Source organism: Cibotium barometz, chromosome 43 (assembly GCF_041138505.1).
Source record: "Cibotium barometz isolate CiBa-2024 chromosome 43, ASM4113850v1, whole genome shotgun sequence".
NCBI lineage: Eukaryota > Viridiplantae > Streptophyta > Polypodiopsida > Cyatheales > Cibotiaceae > Cibotium > Cibotium barometz.
Window position 1 is genome coordinate 22,216,355 of NC_141088.1, and position 21,480 is coordinate 22,237,834.

The window sequence follows — 21,480 nt, forward strand, 5'->3', positions numbered from 1 at the left end:
TTAAAGAGCTTCAGTTTTACGAGGCTGCTATGTGGCAACATGGTAAGAATTTGGAGGTTCGGGATATACTTTGGAGGTTCTAGGAGGGGTAGGGTGATACTCGTCGAAGATGGGTGAGGTTACTCATATGCATTGAAAAGAGGGACAAATATTTCTTTTCAAACTAGTATTCCTCCTTAATGAATTTACTAACCCCTTATAATAATTCCAAGAAGAGTTTTTGCTAATCCTACTCCTTTGGAGTTGCATTAATGCTGCATTCATTAACATTTCATGGAGTTTCCATGGGGGAAAAACGCTCCCGCTGTTACACCTTTGAATCTCCATAGACGTATACTAGGGTAGAGACCATTATATAGGGTTAGGGTTTTTCTGCTGCCTTATCAAGGCTTCTACGAATTCTCCCCTCTGCTAGGTTTTGAAGCTGAATTAGGTGGTGCTTTTTTTTTCTTTTGGGTTTTTATGGTTTTGGGCTTTTGCGATGTTTTTTTTTTTTTTTTTTTTTTTTTTTTTTTGGGGGGGGGGGGGGGGGGGGAGATGCAGTACTGGCTTCCTGTGCTGCTTGAGTAGTTTTTGCCCTCGCCGGATGAGGGTTTATAATTTTGTTTGATTTTGGGGGATGCTCGATTAGGTTATTTTTTTCTGTTGCTGCGTTTCCCGGGCTTGCAATTCATTTCGCTTGTGCTACTTAATTAGGGTTTGCCCAGGCCTGCCAGAAAAATTTAGGGTTTTCCTCTTCCCATGGTTGCAGAGCGTTTCTCAGGTCAGGAATTATTTCACGCATTACATATTTAGGGTTTAATTTTTTTTGCTGTCTGCTTAGGGTTAGGGTGTGAAATTTATGACTCTTCTGTCCCCCTTTCACCTCCTCTGGCAGTTGGGTTTAAGGCACTATGAAGGGTCGGGCAAGGCCTCCGTCTAGCCCAGAGTCAGAGGAATCTTGGACCGTCGATTGCCCTTGCGGTGTCAATTATGACGATGGCGAGGAGATGGTGGATTGCGATGAGTGCGGAGTCTGGGTACACACAAGCTGCTGCCGAATCCTCAAGGGCCACACTTCATACGTCTGTGACAATTGCAAGTTCAAGAAGAAGAAGGAATCCGAAGAGTCTGAGGTGGCACGGCTATTGGTGGAGCTTCCCAGCAAGACACCTCCTTTGGTCTCTTTACGAACTGAGCTCTCTATAGAAGAGCGTGCTCATGTGCAGGGTATACCTGGTGGTGACCCGAGTTTCTTTGTGGGTGTTTCACCAGTGTTTTCTCGCCAGCTTTGGAAGTACACTGGCAATGTCCCAAAGGTGTTTCAGTTCAGCTATAAGGAGTTGCCCGAATGGTCAGAGGAGAAAGTGGGTGCTTGTGTTTTGTTTGGAGATGGTGCAGAGAAGAAGTCAGAGAGCCCGGTTCTTGAGTTCACGAGAAGAGAGCACCATTCTGAAGAGGGGGAACTCTTGGATATATACACACAGCTTTCAGTGGACGCCCAGGTAGACAAGCACCATCCGTCCAAGGAAAAGCATAGCAAGCGTGAGGTAAGAAAGGAGTCCAAGCATAGGCAGAGATTACAGCAGGAAGACACTAATAAAGGCCCTCATCACAGCAAGCGGCGGAGGGACGAAAGCAGGAAGAAAGATATCACAAGCAAGAAAAGGTCAAAGAATGTCATGGTGAACAATCACCACGAGGGGGCCAGAAAGGCCTTAGGCGAGGAGGTAGTTTCTCTTAAATCTTCTCGAACCACACCAAAGAACCCCAAAGCAATGGGGAAACTTGCCGTTCAGAACTTCATGGATGATGTGGATGTGGATACAAGGACTGCTACCAGTAATGGCTCAAAAGTGGATGTACTGGGGGAACATGGACCAGATTGTCTTGGTAGTGTTTCTTATCTGGGACCTGTATTGAAAGATATGGTCAAATTTAATGGAGTATTTTACCTTTATGTCAAGGTATGATCTAGAAAATTTGCATGGAGTATTTGTCGAAGAGTACTTGCATCCATCTGGTCCCACAGCAATATTTCAGGCAGTCCCAACAGTTTTGGACCAGCCTGTTGGGCATTAAGAGATGGGTAGAAACGCGTGCAAATTTAGTGGATTTTCATGGCAAATTTATGCACATCAATCCTTGTATGCATAGGACTAGGATCATCTGTTCTCTAGCTGTTTGTATTATGATGGGGCGGTCTTTAGTGCAGTGCTGTTTAGCTCCTGATCTGCTATCCTTGGTGCTCAAACAAAGGCTTGCTTGCATCTAGCCCATCTGTAGCTTTCAAGTCCAAAGGTTGTTTTACTGCAATGCTATCTTTTAATGGCCTAATAAGTTCATTTCGCTAACTGGGCTGTTATGACTTTCATAGGCTTCAGCATGGGAGAGGCTGGATTTGTTACCAAGACCTTCCTTAGCCTTGAGCATTTGAAGCCCTTGGAAAGCTCAAAAACTGAGCACAGAGATGCACTTGCAGTAAGCAGCCATGAAGAGAGAGAGGGGTCAAATGGTATTCTTGGCTCGCCGTCCCGAATCTTACAGGGGATGGCTGATAACGTAATCCATCACGAGGAACATTTTTACAGGAGGGAGCAGGAGGCTCCTCCCGAGGTGGTGGTTAGTGAGGTTGATCCGAGTGTGGACAGAGATGCTGCATTAAAATCAAAGGAACAGTCAAGTGATGGTGGCATTACTGATGTCAAAAGCACGGTGGGAGGGTATTCAGACAGTACTCTGGGTGAGCCAAAAGAAGCTTTACAAAGAGTACGATTGAACATCCTTGTAAGCACTAAGGACCACTCTGGCGAGGAGACAACAGATGAGCAATTCGATCCAAGCTCAGGCAATGGGAAGGGCTCTCAGGTACTAAAATTCTCTAACAACCTGTTCTTATGTTTAGGAAAATTGCAGCCAAATGGAATGAATGCTGAGTATTCCTTTTCAATGATTAAATACATGGATTCTGGACACTATTAGAGGGTACTTTAGGTTTTCCCTTTTTTTTGGGGGCTGAAAACTAAGGGGGGCCCTCTGCAAATAAACTTTTAACTCTAGTGCTTGTATCACAGTTGATTGGTTGGCACAGTGGTTAAAGCAGCACCTTCTGGCGGAGGTCATAAGTTGAATTCCCAACAGGCCCACTCGGATCAACTTTTGGAGTTTTCGCCCGCCAGGGTCCACTATGTCCAGGTCAGAGGAGTTGCGCAGTATCTAGTCTGTGACCTGGCACATGTGGCAGGTGGTATATGTTGTGAATATGGTCATCAGTGGTGGACAATCGAATCAAATTATGCCACACAAGTAACCCAAGTCATCTGCCAGACACATTTGAAAACCTCCAAGTATTATGATCTTGACAAAACTAGTTTGCTTGTATCCTGGATAGCAAACTAACTCGAGGCTCATCTTGCCCTGACCGACATGATTGCCTGCTTCATTCATAGTTACCACGGAACGGGAACGTTCCGGGAACGTCGGATGGTAGAACGGGAGCGGGAACGGGAACGGGAGCGGATCGGGAATGTCGCGGAACGCCACGTCATATGACATGTCAGCATATGACACAAAAAAATGTAACTTTTTGTATACGGATAGCCAAATATGCTTCCTAATATTTGCTCCCCCAAGACATGAACATACATTTCTGCAAGCAAAACAAACGTTCCGCCAAAATTTTTTTTTTTTTTTGGGCGGAACGTTCTGGCGTTCCGGGAACGTGCCTTCGCCCGGAACGGCGTTCCGGCGTTCCAGGAAGGCGGAACGACGTTCCGTGGTAACTATGGCTTCATTGCCATTGTGCAGCTCTATGAATGAAGTGGTTGAAATCTGGGAACCACAACCTTTGTCTGTGCACTGGAGCTCTTCTATCAACCTTTGGCTGGCCACTCCTGTCCCGGCCATTTTTAATATGTTTTAGAGCATCAAATACCTAATTTGAGATAATCGCTTTTAGAAGACTACCTGAATTGGTATCAAAGCTAGACTTAGACAGCAATTTTTCAAGCTATTTTGTTTTCCTGCCGAAAGGAGATTTAGCTGTTCTTGTGCACACATTGTATGGTCATGTTGCGCACAGGTTGCACTACAGATGTGGCCACCGATGTTCTGCAGTAACAGATTCCTCACACTGAGGAGGATTAGGTTTTACCCTGGAGGCTGGGGAGACCAGCGAAACGCTCTCCGCAAGCAACACTATCAGTCACACAGATCCCAACACCTACACCATTGCCTTATCTGGCTATGATGGCAAATCATGTTCACCAACATATGAAGATGATGGAAAACCGTTAGAGCCTGGAAGAAGAAAACCAATGAAAAGCAAATCGAATCTTGAAGACTTTGAAGGATGCACTCAGGAGGACAAGTGTTAAGCTTGAACAGAAGAATATCTGCTGTGGAAAAAGCAGGCGGGACAACCTGGTAGTCTTACTGAAAGCTGAATAATCCCGTGAAGAATAGTTTCAGAAGGAAGCCATACAAGTCCTTCATCTGCAACACAAAGATTTTGGGAACTCCTAGTGAGGGAAAAAGTGCCCTGGCTAGTCCTAGAGTGTTTACATACCACTGCCCATGAATAGATGTCTACAAGAATGAACTTGGTGCCTGGTACTTGAATAAATAAGTGTGAAAACTAATGAGTGAATCACTTCCTTACCTGTGAGTTTGTATGTGAATCCACTCTTAGAGCGAGAAACTGTGCGTTTGTGAACCACCTCTTAGGGGGTTTTCAATAATATCTAGATATTTATTTGTGAGTAGTTGACCTAAGCAGTGATGTCACTGACGCAACCTTTGTACTTATAAAAGGTACTTCTTCAAAAGTTTGATGGGGACAGCTTTCATAATTGGCAGACCAGCTGAAATTCAGCTTGATGCGTGAAGGCCTCTAGCCTTACATTGAGGGGGAAGAAAAGATGCCCGAAGAAGGGGAAGAAGCATCTCTAAAAGCCTGGAGGCTTAGAGTTTAGAAAGCCTTGGGTTGATAGCCCTAGGGTTGTCCGACAACTTCATACATCATGTAGCAGATCTCCGGACATCAAAGGAAGCTTATGAGATGTTGGACAAGCTCTTCGGAGCTCAGGGGAAGAACTCAAAGGTTTCCCTGTAGATTGAGTTCTATGGACTCATGATGTAGTCACATGAGAGCTTTGACGCTCATGTGAATAAGATGAAGTCCCTAATGAACGAGGTTACAAGATTCAAAGAAAATGTGGAGGAAGATGTCGTCGTAGGGTTGGACTCATCAAGTCAATGCTTGAAGACTCCTATGGAAACCTCATCACCACAATAAAAAATCTAGGAGTTATCAACTCCTTAAAAGAAGAAGAGAAGAAGCTCAAGAGCAAGGCAGTAGGGGGGGACAATTTCTTCTTTATGGAAGGATCAACCATGCTAAGAAGGAATGTTATTCGAAAAAGCCATGCAAACATTGTGGTAAAAATAACCACAGTGAGAAATACTGCTACCACACAAGAAAGAAGATGCAAATAACATTGAGGACAAAGAACTTCTCATAGTGGAAGCAAATTATTGTAATGATGAAAGGGCTTTCTAAAGTCTTAGTGTGTGTTTGTGACCTGATCCTGAATGTACTCTATGTAACTATTTGGCCCTCCTAGCTTTATTTCACATGATGAAATCCATACCCGAACACCAAATAGGTGGAAGAAGACATGGGGACACGGTCCATAAGGTTTGATTAAGAAAAAGGACCATTCTTGATCAAAAAGCAAAAAGTCAAACAAGGTTGACTGCGAGCCAAGGGCACCGTTGGAAAGAGGAGACTAAGCCGGACCAAAAAGCTAGAAAAGCAAAGGACCTAAAGTTGAGTAATATTTTACTATTAAAAAGACCAAAAGCAAAGTAAAAGGCAAAAGCATCACTTTTTGGCAAAAGCAAGGCTTCCCGAAGTATAAAAAGGCTTGAATCTCTCTTGTAGCATCATGAAGGAGATCGTGGAGTGTGTGTGGGCATCATTATGATCATGGAGAGCTTCTTCTTCACCATGAATACCTTCTCTAACTTGCTTTTCAGATGTACGGTCAGGCCCTGACTGGACATATGCATGGGCTATATGGATGTGTGTACGGAGCTGTACGGACGTGTACGGAGCTGTGCGGACATGTACAGACAGAAATTTCAAACCCTAAAATTGCTTTTTGGATGTTTTTATCACCCAAAAACCATTAAAACAGGTTTTATATCAGTTTTCTTGCCAGAAAGAGCTTTTTCATGGTTTTCTTCATCGACAAAGTTGTAGGAGTTGTGGAGATTACTCATGGGAGCTTGGACTACTTGCACTTGGATTTGAACTTGGATATGAACTTGGACATAGAGCTTGGATATGGAACATGGAGCTTGGACATGGAGCATAGACATGGAGAACTTAGACATATAGCTTGGACATGGATATGGACTTGGTTTTGGATTTGGATTTTGACTTGGATTTGTTTCTGGACTTTGATATGGACTTGAACTTGGATTTGGATATTGGATCTGGTACTAGCCCGGTGAGAGATACTTCCATCCTCGTGGTGTGCTCGACATCAGAGATCTTGTGCTTCAACATCGACATCGACTTGGATATCCTACATCGGCATATCTGTTTGTTTTGTATTCAATTATTGTATTGATCCTGGCCAGTGTGCCCGTGGATTGTGCCTGAATAAATTCTTGAAAGGGCGCGGGGCCTGTTCCCCGCTCAATGTGGTGTACTGTGCAAGATCCCTATTCCCGTCTCTCTATATATCTTTATCTCTTGGACACATGGTTGAGTTTGTCACTGCACGCCCCACTGGGCTTACAGTGGTATCAGAGCAGGATTTCTCTTGAAGAAACTTTCTTAGGGTGACAGAGCCATGTCGAGAGAAGAGAGAAACCAAGGGTCTAATGAAGGGAATAACTATCAGGTTGATCCAGGACTTTAGGATAAGAACCAAGGTCGTTAATCATGAGACCGCAACCATGTCATTAAAAGAGTACCATGACTTTCAGCAGTTTAGACAATTTCTTAGAGACGAAGAATTCCTTGCTTGGAGAACTAATAGGGAGAACTAAGAGGGAACGGGGCTCAAATGTTTGAAGCTTTCATCAACTATCGAGCCATCGAAGCCGAAGGAGTTGAAGCTGCTAAAGCTTATCTCAGAAGAATCTAGAGCTACTTGGTCTATTTCTCGTGGAGAAGACAAGGAGGCTACTCATAGGCATGCTATCTTAGATACTGCTTCTTCGAAACAAGTAAGGGAAAGAAGGAACACTTGGCTGCAAATTGTCCTGACAAGACAAAGTAAGAAACCAAAGAGATTGGAAGATCATTAGATTGACATCATGCCAAGAAGCTCAACAAGAGGAGATTATGAAGCAAACGACCGAGCTATTGGAAAAGGGTTTGATTAGACCTAGCTCATCATCTTTTTGCTCCCCAGTCTTATTGGTTCAGAAAAAGGATGGTTCTTGTCGTATGTATATTGATTACAGGGCTCTTAACAAGATCATTGTGAAGAACAGGTTTCCTATTTCTAGGATTGACGATATCCTGGATAGATTGAATGGAGCCACTATCTTTAGCAGGATTGACTTGAAGAGTGTTTACCATCAAGTCATGATTATTCCTGAGGACATTCACAAGACTGCATTCAGGACATTCACAAGACCGCATTCAGGACTACTTTTGGACTCTTGAGTATTTGGTGATGTCTTTTGGTCTTACCAATGCTCTAACTACTTTCAACCGAATGATGGAAAGAATATTTCGAGAACATGAAAAGTTTGCAGGTACTTTCTTGGATAACATTATTGTGCATTTAAAGAATGAGAAAGAGCATCGAAAACACTTGGATATGGTATTTTAGGGACTCAGCTCGCACAAGTTATATGTGAACGGCAAGAAGAGTGAGTTCTTTTTGGCAGAAATTCACTACTTGGGCCACATAGTGTCCAAGGAAGGGGTCAAGATGGATCTAGATAAGGTCAAGGTTATTATGGAATGGCCAAAGTTGACTAGTGTACATGCAGTTAAAAGTTTCCTTGGCTTATGCTCTTACTACATGAAGTTCATCAAGTGGTTTGCCATGGTAACAAGTCCACTACATGATTGGACAAAGAAAGCCGTGGGATTTCGGTGGACCAAAGCTAAAAAAGAATCTTTTGAAGCATGAAAGTTTTATGCTAGCAAAGGACTAGTGTTGATTATTCCAGGTTTGTCAACCCTTTTATGGTAGAGTGTGATGTTTGAGGAGTTTGCATTGGAGCAATCTTAAACCAAGCACGCCATGTTGTGGCCTATGAATGTCAAAGACAACAAGGAAGCAGATGCATTATTCCGAAGACCCTTGAGCTATGCGGTTTCTATGGGTTACGATATGGATTTCACTTTGATGAAGAATCCTTATGCTACCAAAGAGAGTTTCAAAGATGTTTTGGAACAGATTGTAGAATAGAAATTTGGTGACTTTTTATGTCATCAAGTAGGGTTTTCTTATCATCATGCAAACCCAGGTTATGTGTGACAAGAAATTGAGACGAAGGTAATGGAAGAGTGCCATGCTCCTTCCTACATGGGGCATAGAGAGATAGCTTGACTACACTTTAAGCTTTAGAGAGCTACTTCTATTGGTCTACTATGAAAAAGGACATTGATCTTTATGATCTGAGAATGTTTGGTTTGTCAAAAGGTCAAGTTTGATCGACAAAACACTAGCAGGATTATTGCACCCATTGAATGATCTATGTGAGAATATTGCTCTGGATTTTATCTTTGGATTGCCAAAGTTAGGGAATGATGGTATATGGACCTTTCAGATTACCAAGAAGATTAATCATGTATGTCATCGATTGGACGTTTTAGATCATTGGAAGATATATAAAGCCTTCCATGACAGTTTATTGAAGCCATGTACAGGTTACTCTCAGACGACGAGCCTGTTTTGGAGGATCCACCAGGGATAGAAGAGCCAGAAGAGATTGTGTTTCATTCTATGAGAAAAAGAGGAAAGACGGTGGTCAGAAAGTTTCCCTTGGAATTCAAGAATTATTCGCTATTGAATGCGAAATGGATGTATATATATATATATATAGTTTGGGTGGCAACGATGCCGGATAGCCCAAGAAGCAAGATTTGTATATATATATAACTATATATAACTATATATATATATATATATATATATATACACACACACACACACACACACACACACATAGCACTTTGCAGATGGGGATCTTCATGCAAAAACTTTAACTCTTGCTCTTGAGCCTGCAGAAGTTTTCACATATGTTCCATTTTAGCCCTCATAGCATCAGGCTCTTGTTCAAGCATAACTGTCTTTCCTGGAGACAGTTGACCCTTTGATTCACTATCATTAACTCTTTCAAGGGGCTTGTGTCTTCCTCGCAGGGCGTCAGACCCACGAGAAGCACTAGATGGACCCCTCGAATTAGGCACTTCCAAAGGGTTGCCTTGGCTGTCCATTGTGTTTAAAGTGTGCTAAAAGCGGGATGTCCAGTACACAGGTTCGTTTCCCCACTAGGAAGAGGGAAACAACCGTGCTCTGATACCAATGAAACCGATCCCGTCAAGTGGGAAGACTCCGTTGGACACCCACACACTTAATAGCACAACTTTAAAACCACAAATTTGAAATGGACAACTTAATACAACTTGAAATTGAAATGAAATGAAATGGAAAGATGGACACCAGCACTGGGGCCGGAACGGGCCGACCCCCCCTCAATATATGATATATTTATTGGGAGTATTTAACAAATACACTGCTCCATGGGTTCCAAGAACCAGATGATGTCCATGTACATATGAAAACAGTACCAAACAAAATAGGCTCGAAGTTGAAATTCGATGTAGATGCTCGAAGCAGAATGACCACTAGCGTGGTCCAGTCTCTACGGTCCTGTGCTTTCACTGGACTCCGCGGAGAGCGCCTCACTGGTGTTCCGAGACCACGCACAAACAGGCGCTCTCGTACTAACGCCTGGCTCTCCCGATCTCAACACCTTTGGACCGAGGTTCTCCAATAGAGCTTGGACAACCTGGCACCGAACGGGTGTGGCCGTATAGGGAGTCGGGAATCCCTTATCAAATTTAACACAAAATACTTTTACTTAAATCTGAAATTCACTTACTTGTGGATGGCAGATAGAGAAATCCAATACCCATGTGTGTAGTTACTTGAGTGAAACACAAGTTGTTGCCGCTTGAAGATGTGCAACCTTGTTGAGATGACTCAGCCGCCTCGTTGAGAAATTAGCGCAGCCACCAGGATAAGTTCAACCACAAAGACCACAGCCGCCTGCTGTGAGGGAAGGAGTACCCATTGGCGAGAGAGAAGATGCTTGGCTGCTGTGTGGAGGAGCCGGCTAATTTGAATGTGCAGCCGTCAGTAGATGGTGAGCCGTCCTGTTGGAAGACAGGCGCCTGAGGTAGCTGGCAGAGAGGGCAGCCTGTGCGGTTCAGCTACGCCTGGCTGCAACCTGCGCAGCCCACCTGTAGGAGAGGAGATGCAATAGGCGCCTGTAGAAAGATATGCGCAGCCAGTAATGAAGGGAACCACACGCACAGCTGCTTGCAAGAGGAGGCAGTGCAGTCTGTTATGAGGGACAGCACACGCCTGGTTCCAGCCGCCTGAGAAGAGAGAGAGTCATGCAGCCGGTCAGCACCCGCCTTGGAGCAGTAGCACATATAATTCAGCAGCCGCTTGGGAGCATGGGGAGGTGTTTAGTTGCAGCCTGTAGTGCAGGGGAAACAGTCGCCTGAGAGAGAAGCATGCTCAAAAGGGATGATTGCCGGCAGTTGATTTCCACCAGGATGGTGGAAGCGGGTGATGTCCACGCTTGAAGGAGAAAGCCTTTTTTTATAAAAATTAAGGTGGAGTTCAACCTTAGTGATTTCCACGCTTGCATGTGGGTGAGGAGTGTGGGTAGGTGACCATGCCCACCCCCACACTCACTTAAGTGGGGCTCCCCACCTTGGCCCCTAAGTGGGTGCCCAAAGGGGGTGCCCACTTTTAAATGAATGTGAACACTTAACCTTATAAAACAAAAGGTTAGGAATAAAATATTACAAACAACATGTGCGACATACTTACCACCTGTTCACATGCACTAAAACTCGTCAGAATACAGAGCAGACTTCACGACTCACTGGCAGGCGTCCCCGCTCAAGTAAGTAACACGTCAAGCAGGCAAACACACAAATACATGTCATGCGAAAACAGTTTCAAACATTCGAAACATGTGTGCATGTGCAAATAGTAACATGGACATATCTTCCGTTCATGGAACAAGTACAAAATATCTGTCGGCACAAAACTGGCACGACATAAAAACATAAAAACTTGGTCTTCCTATGGAGTGACAGTCTCATAGGTAAGACACAGTTCCAGGCACGAGTCTGCCTATGGTGTGATAGTCCCATAGTCAAAACACGGCACGAATACTGGCTCTTCCATGGCGTGACAATCCCATGGGTCGAACACGGTCTAGGTTATACACGGGTGGCACTAGTCTGGCTCCCGTCCATACGACACCATCCTGCTAACACACGGGTGGCACCAGTCTGGCTCCCGTCCATGTCAGCAAAATATTGGCCTCTTCACATGAGACACCGGCCTGGCCTCAAGTGAACGAGACACAAAATCTGGAGATGGACCAAATGGTCGGCCTGTCACCAGCCTGGACATTTCCCAGTCTGAAAGGGGTCTGGTGGACTCAAGGATGTTTAAATAATTGGAAAGTACAAGCTTTGGGAATGGGGGATTATCCTAGAATACAAAGGACCACACATCTAAAATTTAGGAGAGTTGCTATTTTTGGCCGACTCCGATGGAAATTCTGTTCGCGTCATTACATCTGGAATTGAGCACATACCAAGAGTTGGCAAAGTGCCTATGACAGAATGTCTACCAGTTGGGATATTTTTAGAGATAAAGTTTATGGAAGGACCTATCTCTTAGATTGGGACATGTGGCAAGGAGGTGGACCAAAGTGAGACAAGTGGCCTGACACTTGTTAGAAAGTGGATCAAAGTGAGACAAGTGCCCTCACACTTGTCACTTCAGCTATTGTGTGGCTCTCCACTTGTCATCGTAGCCATCTCTTGCCATTTTAGCTCGTGGGAGGCCCAAATCTATAAATTGGAGCCCTCTCTCTTCATTAATGGAGGCTCTCTTGCTGCACACTAGCCTCCACCACTGCTACAGGCTTCCCTAATGATGGCTACTCTCTTTCTCTCTCTCTTGAAGGCTGCCCATGAAGAATACTGGCTGTTGGGGACTGTTTTGGAGGCTTCCATCGTGAAGAAATACTGAAGGCAAGGGTATTTAATCATTTATTATGATTTCTAGCCATTGTACTTGTTGTACCAGCATTTGTACTTGCTGTACTTGCTGTACCAGCCCTTGTACTGGCTGTACCAGCTTCTGTACTTGCTGTACCACCCATTGTATCGGCTGTACCAGCTGCTGTACTTGCTGTACCAGCCACCGTACCGGCTGTACCAGCCATTGTACCTGCTGTACGAGCCCTTGTACTGGCTGTACCAGCTTCTGTACTTGCTGTACCACCCATTGTACCGGTTGTACCAGCTTCTATACTTGTTGTACCTGCTGTACCAGCCACCGTACCGATTGTACTAGCCATTGTACCTGCTGTACCGGCTGAATGGAGAGTTGTACTTGCTATACCCTTTCTATTGCATGAAGACCCGTGGTTTTTGGGGAAGAATCAGTACCCACACGGAGGTATATGGATTATATTGTTGGCTCGGCATTTCTACAGCCTATGTTCCGGCTTGGTTGCCTCGTGTTGGGCTGTGTTATGGCATTTGTATATGGATAATCCGGCATCTCCCGTGGGGAGAGTAAGGCCCTCAAAGCTTGTACATGATATTATTCTCCTTGGGTAATAAAATACTCCAAGGAGGGGGTCGGCCCATTCCGGCCTCTATGCGGTGTCACACGTGCAAGCTCCATTTTCAGCATTTGTGGATATTTTGTCCAGCTTTTATGTTTTATGCAAAGTGATGATGGATATGTGTTAAGGCTGTGGCCATGTTTAAATGTTTTAATATGCATTGATGGTATCAACAAGTGTGCGAAAGGCCCTAGTCCCCCGGGCACCCGCCGCGAGTTACATTGGTATCAGAAGTAGACAGCTTGTTGATCTAAGGATTTATGAATTCACAGAATTTTATCGTGAAGTGTGAAGTTGGCTTTATGTGCACACGTTTAGCACTCTTTCCATATGGATATTGTGGATTATATTATCAAGCTTACAGGCAAGCTATATGGAGATATATGTCAGGATATCTTAAGGATATGGTGACGAGATATTTCTTTTGGCTTCATGACCAACCTCGCAAAGAAAAGCTAAGTATACTTTGAGTTTGCAAAGTTGGTGCTTTGGCTATTTACTATGAAGTGTTTTTTATGTTCACTAAGCCTTGTATAGCTATGCAAGGAGAAAGGTGTTGTTGTTTGCCTTGAGATGTTTTCAGGGAAACATTGTTTATGGCTCCCTTTATTGGGATGGATTATATCCATGGAGATTTCTTTCTTGGCCGAGATTTATATAGATATTGGGCTTCACAAGTAATTTCTACGGACGAATCTGTCCGAGTTTAAAGAGGAGAAATCTTTGGATATCTCATGGATATGATGCTTTTATGGATAAAGTCCACCTCTACTTCAAGGTGTGTGGTTAGCACAGAGTATGTGGTAAGAGTTATGGTATACAAGGATTATGGTATACAGGTCTATGGATTCCTGGACTTCTTTTCTAGGGATTTGGATCCATCCTCAGGTTTATGGATTATTCTTTTTGGCTCCCTTTATTTGGGATGCATTGGACTTATGAAACTCATGATTCACATACCCTGTGTAGTGTTCTCTTGTCCTACGTGCTCTCTTGAAGATTGTTTCTACCATGTGTGGGTGGAACAATAGAGAGCAGATGGAAGGGAACATGGGCACTTCAAAGGGTAGTGACAAGCACAACATACCCTGTGTAGTGTTCTCTTGTCCTACGTGCTCTCTTGAAGATTGTTTCTACCATGTGAGGGTGGAACAATAGAGAGCAGATGGAAGGGAACATGGGCACTTCAAAGGGTAGTGACAAGCACAACATACCCTGTGTAGTGTTCTCTTGTCCTACGTGCTCTCTTGAACATTGTTTCTACCATGTGTGGGTGAAACAATAGAGAGCAGATGGAAGGGAACATGGGCACTTGAGAGGGTAGTGTGAGTTGGTGGCCGAAATGCCTATAAACTATGTGTAGCAGAAATGCTTATGGAACACCAGGTTATCTATGCCTGCGAGTGATTTTTTATCTTGTTACTTAATCCCACCTCTCATCCAAGGTGTGTGGTCAGAGTACCAACACGGAGTGCAAGTGGTAAAGTGGACATGACGGGACTTATGTCTATGCCAAGGGTCATGTGGACCGATGTCTTGTTGGTAGGAGACTTATTTTGTCTCGCCCATTTACTTGGGACATGGATTATGATATCTGGACTTATGGGACTGATTTGTCTCGCCCATTTACTTGGGACATGGATTATGATATCTGGACTTATGGGATTGGTTTGTCTCGCCCATTCACTTGGGACATGGATTATGATATCTGGACTTATGGGACTGATTTGTCTCGCCCATTTATCTTGGGACATGATTATGATATCTGGACTTATGGGACTGTTTTTGTCTCGCCCATTTATCTTGGGACATGATTTTGATATTGGTATTATGGAGACTTATTTAGTCTCGGCCATTTCTTTGGGACATGGATTCTTCAGTTATATTGGATTTTTGAGACTATCTCGTCTCGCCCAATCAATGGGACATGATTATATCTTGAATATATGGCTTGAAGCTTAAAGTTGCGGATAACTTTTAAGAAGTTGGGGAGGATGTTACCAGCCTGGACATTTCCCAGTCTGAAAGGGGTCTGGTGGACTCGAGGATGTTTAAATAATTGGAAAGTACAAGCTTTGGGAATGGGGGATTATCCTAGAATACAAAGGACCACACACCTAAAATTTAGGAGAGTTGCTATTTTTGGCCGACTCCGATGGAAATTCTGTTCGCGTCATTACATCTGGAATTGAGCACATACCAAGAGTTGGCAAAGTGCCTATGACAGAATGTCTACCAGTTGGGATATTTTTAGAGATAAAGTTTATGGAAGGACCCATCTCTTAGATTGGGACATGTGGCAAGGAGGTGGACCAAAGTGAGACAAGTGGCCTGACACTTGTTAGAAAGTGGATCAAAGTGAGACAAGTGCCCTCACACTTGTCACTTCAGCTATTGTGTGGCTCTCCACTTGTCATCGTAGCCATCTCTTGCCATTTTAGCTCATGGGAGGCCCAAATCTATAAATTGGAGCCCTCTCTCTTCATTAATGGAGGCTCTCTTGCTGCACACTAGCCTCCACCACCGTTACAGGCTTCCCTAATGATGGCTACTCTCTTTCTCTCTCTCTTGAAGGCTGCCCATGAAGAATACTGGCTGTTGGGGACTGTTTTGGAGGCTTCCATCGCGAAGAAATACTGAAGGCAAGGGTATTTAATCATTTATTATGATTTCTAGCCATTGTACTTGTTGTACCAGCATTTGTACTTGCTGTACTTGCTGTACCAGCCCTTGTACTGGCTGTACCAGCTTCTGTACTTGTTTACCACCCATTGTACCGACTGTACTAGCTTTTGTACTTGCTGTACTTGCTGTACCAGCCACCGTACCTGCTGTACCAGCCACTGTACCTGCTGTACCAGCCCTTGTACTGGCTGTACCAGCTTTTGTACTTGCTGTACCACCCATTGTACCGGTTGTACCAGCTTCTATACTTGTTGTACCTGCTGTACCAGCCACCGTACCGATTGTACCAGCCATTGTACCTGCTGTACCGGCTGAATGGAGAGTTGTACTTGCTATACCCTTTCTATTGCATGAAGACCCGTGGTTTTTGGGGAAGAATCAGTACCCACACGGAGGTATATGGATTATATTGTTGGCTCGGCATTTCTACAGCCTATGTTCCGGCTTGGTTGCCTCGTGTTGGGCTGTGTTATGGCATTTGTATATGGATAATCCGGCATCTCCCGTGGGGAGAGTAAGGCCCTCAAAGCTTGTACATGATATTATTCTCCTTGGGTAATAAAATACTCCAAGGAGGGGGTCGGCCCATTCCGGCCTCTATGCGGTGTCACACGTGCAAGCTCCATTTTCAGCATTTGTGGATATTTTGTCCAGCTTTTATGTTTTATGCAAAGTGATGATGGATATGTGTTAAGGCTGTGGCCATGTTTAAATGTTTTAATATGCATTGATGGTATCAACAAGTGTGCGAAAGGCCCTAGTCCCCCGGGCACCCGCCGCGAGTTACACGGCCAATTGGTGACACTTTGACAGGTATATCAGTTTTACTGTGCTTTCTTGCCATAGTTCATGTTCTGATTGTATGTTCAACTCTAAAGTTTTTGGCTTGCATGATCTTCTCCGAGTTTATGGAGAAGTGAATGGCCATAGAATACATATTCTTTTGGACCTTGGCAGCTCACACAACTTTGTTAATTACAAACTTGTGTAGAAATTGGGTTTTGACACAACACCCAGTGATCATACCTATGAGGTACGTCTACCTGCGGGTCGGCAAGTATGGGATCGAAAGGTGGAGACGCTACCCATCTGGATTCAGGACTACGAAGATCTTCTGGAGTGCCATGTTATGCATCTAGAGAATGTAGACTTGTTATTAGGGATTGAGTGGTTTAAGACTCTTCAAGTCTAGATAGATTGGCCTAGTCATACTTTTTCTTTTGAACATAGGAATACCCAGTATTGTATCTTAGGTGATTGTATACAACCCTCTCAGGGACCTCTTGTAAATACTATTGATTTTGAAAATATAATGGATTCTTCTTTGTATAATGCTTTCCATTGTGTCTTGATTTCACTTTCTTCATTTCTCATACCTACAATGGATGTTAATGAATTAAGTGTGTTTGAAAGCAACGAATTAAAGACGATACTTGATTTATTTCAAGTTGTGTTTCCTAAGGAACTGCCATCGGGCTTACCACCCGAAAGGACAGTAGATCATCGTATTGACCTGGTCCCTGGTGCTCAACCTGTTAGTATTCCACCTTGCAGGATGAGCCAAGCTGAGGAAGATGAGTTGGCCAAACAACTCGCAGATTATTTGAGAATGGGCCAGATCCGTCCAAGTAAATTACCTTGGGGTGCACCTGTGTTACTCAGGAGAAAGAAGGACAACACTCGGAGAATGTGTATAGATTACAAGAGATTGAACAAGTTGACAATCAAGAACCGTTATCCTCTCCCTAGATCAGATGACCTGATTGACTGGTTAGCCGGAGCGAAGTATTTCACAAAGATAGATTTACGTACTGGCTATCAGCAGATATGTATTCATGAAAGGCATGTCGAAAGAACCGCCTTTCGGACTAGGTATGGCCATTACGAGTTTCTCATATTACCTTTTGGGTTAACCAATGCTCCAGCCACTTTCCAGTAAATGATGAACAATCTGTTTCGTGAACATTTGGAAAAATTTGTGATCGTGTTCTTGGATGATATTTTAATATATAGTTGTACTCTTGAGAATCATGTTAGACACCTCACGATTGTCTTAACTATTTTAAGACAGAATCGACTATATGCTAAATTAAGTAAATGTGAGTTTCTTATAACAGACATCATTTACTTGGGACACAAGATCACTAGAGACGGGTTGAGCATTGACTATGACCGAGTTCAGAAGATTCTAGCCTGGTCTATACCGCTAACAGTGAGACAACTTCGTTCTTTTCTCGGTTTTGTTATTTTTCTTCGGAAATCTGTGCGGGAGTACTCTCAACTCACACTACCGATGACCGACTTGTTGAAAGGTCGTGGACGTAAGTCGAATCAGCCTATCACTTGGAATAACAATCTGGATATAGTCTTCAGACTTTTGAAAGATAAAAGTCAAAAGCACCTATCTTAGCATTACCCGATCCTGGTTGGCCTTATGTTCTTGAAACTAATGCCAGTGACTATGTAATCACGGCTGCTCTATTTCAAGATGGTAGACTTGTTACTTTCGAGAGTAAAAAGCTAGACGACTCTCAATTTCGTTGGCCAATTCTTGAGAAGGAACTTTATGCTGTCATTCACGCTCTCAAGGTTTGGAGACATTATTTCTATGGTTTTAAGTTTGTGGTATTGACTGATCATCCGTTAATCAAGTATGTGTGTGATGCAGATGATTTGAGAGGAAGGAAAGCTCGATGGGCTGAGTTAATGCAAGATTTTGATTTTGAGATTCGTTATTGAAAGGGGTCCATGAATAGTATCGCAGATGTGCTTAGTCGAATTAGAGAGGTGAATACTTTGTCGTTCACCGAGATTTCTACTGACTTATTTCAGTCATTGAGAGGATCTGATAGTTATTTTGGTCCATATTGGCAGAAGATCTAGGACGGGAGCTCATTGATTGACCAAGACTCAATGACTGAGTATCCTACCGTTCAGGCTGCAGGAGGCCAGTGGATGATTCGGCATGGTTTACTATTCCGTAATGACAAAATTTGTGTACCACAGATCTCAGACATTAGGTCCAAGATTCTTAAGGAGTGTCACGACGCCCCTTCTGTTGGACACCCTAGGGTACACAGGACATTATCGTTAGTGAAACACACTGTTTATTGGACAAAGACGAAAGGGTATGTAGAAGCTTTTCGCTCCTTCTCTTCCCTTTTCCTCTTTCTCTCTTCTTCTCCACGGTCCACCCTGTCAAATCCCCACGGATCTTCCCTCGTGATCGATCTTGGTTCGAAACTCGAATCCTGCAAACAAACGAACAACAAACAAGCAAGGGGGTGCAGGCCTGACTCACCTCCCAACCATGACAGCCGTGGGCGAGCCCACAGTCTTGGCTGTCCCCACCGAGCCACGAGCTGAGCTAACTAGGTTGACGTACCGACCAATCTCCTCCTCGTGACGTCCCATACCGCCACGAAGCTGCCCTCGCGGGCCACGAGATTGCTGCCGGCCTCGGCTGCATAAAGCAGGTGCACGTCTGCACTAGATCCAGGCTCCAAGACCATAGAGCTCCCACAAACTCGCGAGACTCTCTATATCAATAACTAACCTTGGCCACCCTTTTATAGGCTCTTGGCCGGTCATCGGGCGTCCACACTTGGCCGCCCGCCCGTCCATACTTGGGTGCCCGCCCGTTAGTATATCCCTAACTCAGCTCGTCAATCAGCCTGCCTAGTTCCAAGCTTCCCCAAGCCTCGAAACTAGTCGTGCATGCGTATAGCACACGGTAGATACCCACTGTGCACATGATATACTCCCCTTCCTCTAAGAGCTCACTCCTGAGCTCACTAAAAAGCCAGGGTAATCTCTCTGAAGAGAAGTCAATGTCTCCCATGTAGCGTCCTCCTCAACACGATCCTTCCACTTGATCTTGTATTCCGTGATAAGCGTATGACGCAATCTTCGTTCACGAAATCCAAGAATCTTTTCAGGTTCGTGCGGAACAAATGTCATGTCCTGGACATCTATAATTTCTTGAGGAGTAACTAACTGATCTGCTCCACCCAGTACTTCCTTAAGTCTACTGACATGAAATACAGGATGAACTTTCACATGAGAAGACAAATCCAATTCATATGCAACTGAACCAATCCGTCGTGTAACACGAAATGGTCCACAGTATCTAGGGGATAATTTCGGAGATCTACCTGTCCGTAAAGTCTCGGAATCTTTCGGAACTCGCAAATACACCATCGTTCCTTCAGAGAACTCTCTAGGTGAACGATGTCTATTAGAATAAAACCTGTCTCGGTCTTGAGCACTTCTAATAGATTCCTTTGCAACTTGTAACATTTCCTGCATATCTTGCAAAAAATTACGTGCTGCATCATGCTGAAGTCCTGAGAATCCTACTGTAATAGGTGATCTTGGTTGAAAACCGTACATAAGCATGAAAGGACTAAACCCTGTACTCGTATGCTTAGTACTGTTGTATGCAAATTCTAACATAGGAAGATAATCCTCCCATGACCTTTGTCTTTTGGATACATATGCTCGAAGCATATCCTCCAAAATCTGATTCACTCTTTCAGTCTGGCCATCAGATTGAGGATGATCAGAGGAACTCAAATTCAAAGTTGTTTCCAACTTCTCGAAAACAAGTTTCCAAAAGTCACTCGTAAACTTAGAGTCCCTGTCATTGACTATGTCTTGCGGTAACCCGTACAGTCTAAACAATTGCTCGATAAACTGCCGAGCTAATTGCGTAGCTGTAATAGTCTTCCGGGTCGGTAAAAATCTAGCCATCTTTGTCAAGCGATCTACCACAACCCAAATAGAATCGTGGCCTTGATGTGTTCTTGGCAATCCGGTAATAAAATCCATGGAAATACTTTCCCATTTATTACCTGGGATTTGCAAAGGATGCAACAACCCAGCCTGTCTAAAGCGTTCAGCTTTATTTGCCTGACAAATCTGACACTTGAGAACATAATCTTCTACATACCCTTTCATCTTCGGCCAATAAAAAGTGTGTTTCACTAATGATAGTGTCCTGTGTACCCCAGGGTGTCCAGCAGAAGGTGCGTCGTGACACTCCTTCAGAATCTTGGACCTAATGTCCGGGATCTGTGGTACACAAATTTTGTCATTACGGAATAGCAAACCATTCCGAATCATCCACTGACCTCCTGCAGCCTGAATGGTAGACTGCGCAATCATCGAGTCTTGGTCAATCAATGAGCTCCCGTCCTGGATCTTCTGCCAAAATGGACCAAAATAACTATCAGTCCTGCAAAGCCCTCTCAATGACTGAAATAAGTCAGTAGAAATCTCGGTGAACGACAAAGTATTCACCTTTCTAATCCGACTAAGCGCATCTGCAATATTATTCATGGACCCTTTCCGATAACGGATCTCAAAATCAAAATCTTGCATTAACTCTGCCCAACGAGCTTTCCTGCCTCTCAAATCATCCGCATCACACACATACTTGATTGACTGATGATCAATCAATACCACAAACTTGGAGCCATATAAATAATGTCTCCAAACCTTGAGAGCATGAATCACAGCATAAAGCTCCTTCTCAAGGGTTGGCCAACGAGATTGAGTGTCATCTAGCTTTTTACTTTCAAAAGCAACCGGTCTACCATCTTGAAATAAAGCAGCCCCGATAGCATAGTCACTGGCATCAGTTTCAAGAACATAAGGCCGACTAGGATCAGGCAATGCTAAGATAGGTGCTTCCTTGACTTTATCTTTCAAAAGTCTGAAGGCCATATCCAAATCGTTATTCCAAGTGATAGGCTGATTGGACTTACGTCCACGACCTTTCAATAAGTCGATCATCGGTAGTGTGAGCTGAGAGTACTCCCGTACAGATTTCCTAAGAAAAACAACAAAACCGAGAAAAGAACGAAGTTGTTTCACTGTTCGCGG

The 21,480-nt window shown here is 43.9% G+C and overlaps 1 protein-coding gene across 3 annotated transcripts in view; it reads left to right on the top strand.

Moving 5' to 3' along the window:
- The first annotated feature begins 225 nt into the window (after positions 1-225).
- The window catches only part of LOC147613697 (uncharacterized), a 29,594-nt gene continuing 8,339 nt past the window's right edge, over positions 226-21,480 (top strand). Inside the window, exons 1-3 of one of the 3 annotated variants that reach the window (XM_086781674.1) lie at positions 226-763; positions 878-1,872; positions 2,357-2,847. In XM_086781674.1, the coding sequence (XP_086637800.1) occupies positions 894-1,872; positions 2,357-2,847 (1,470 nt within the window). In that variant the 5' untranslated portion in view covers positions 226-763; positions 878-893. Of the gene's footprint in view, positions 1,947-2,356; positions 2,848-21,480 lie in introns of all 3 variants that reach the window. The other 2 variants (XM_086781675.1, XM_086781673.1) reach the window with 2 other exon arrangements.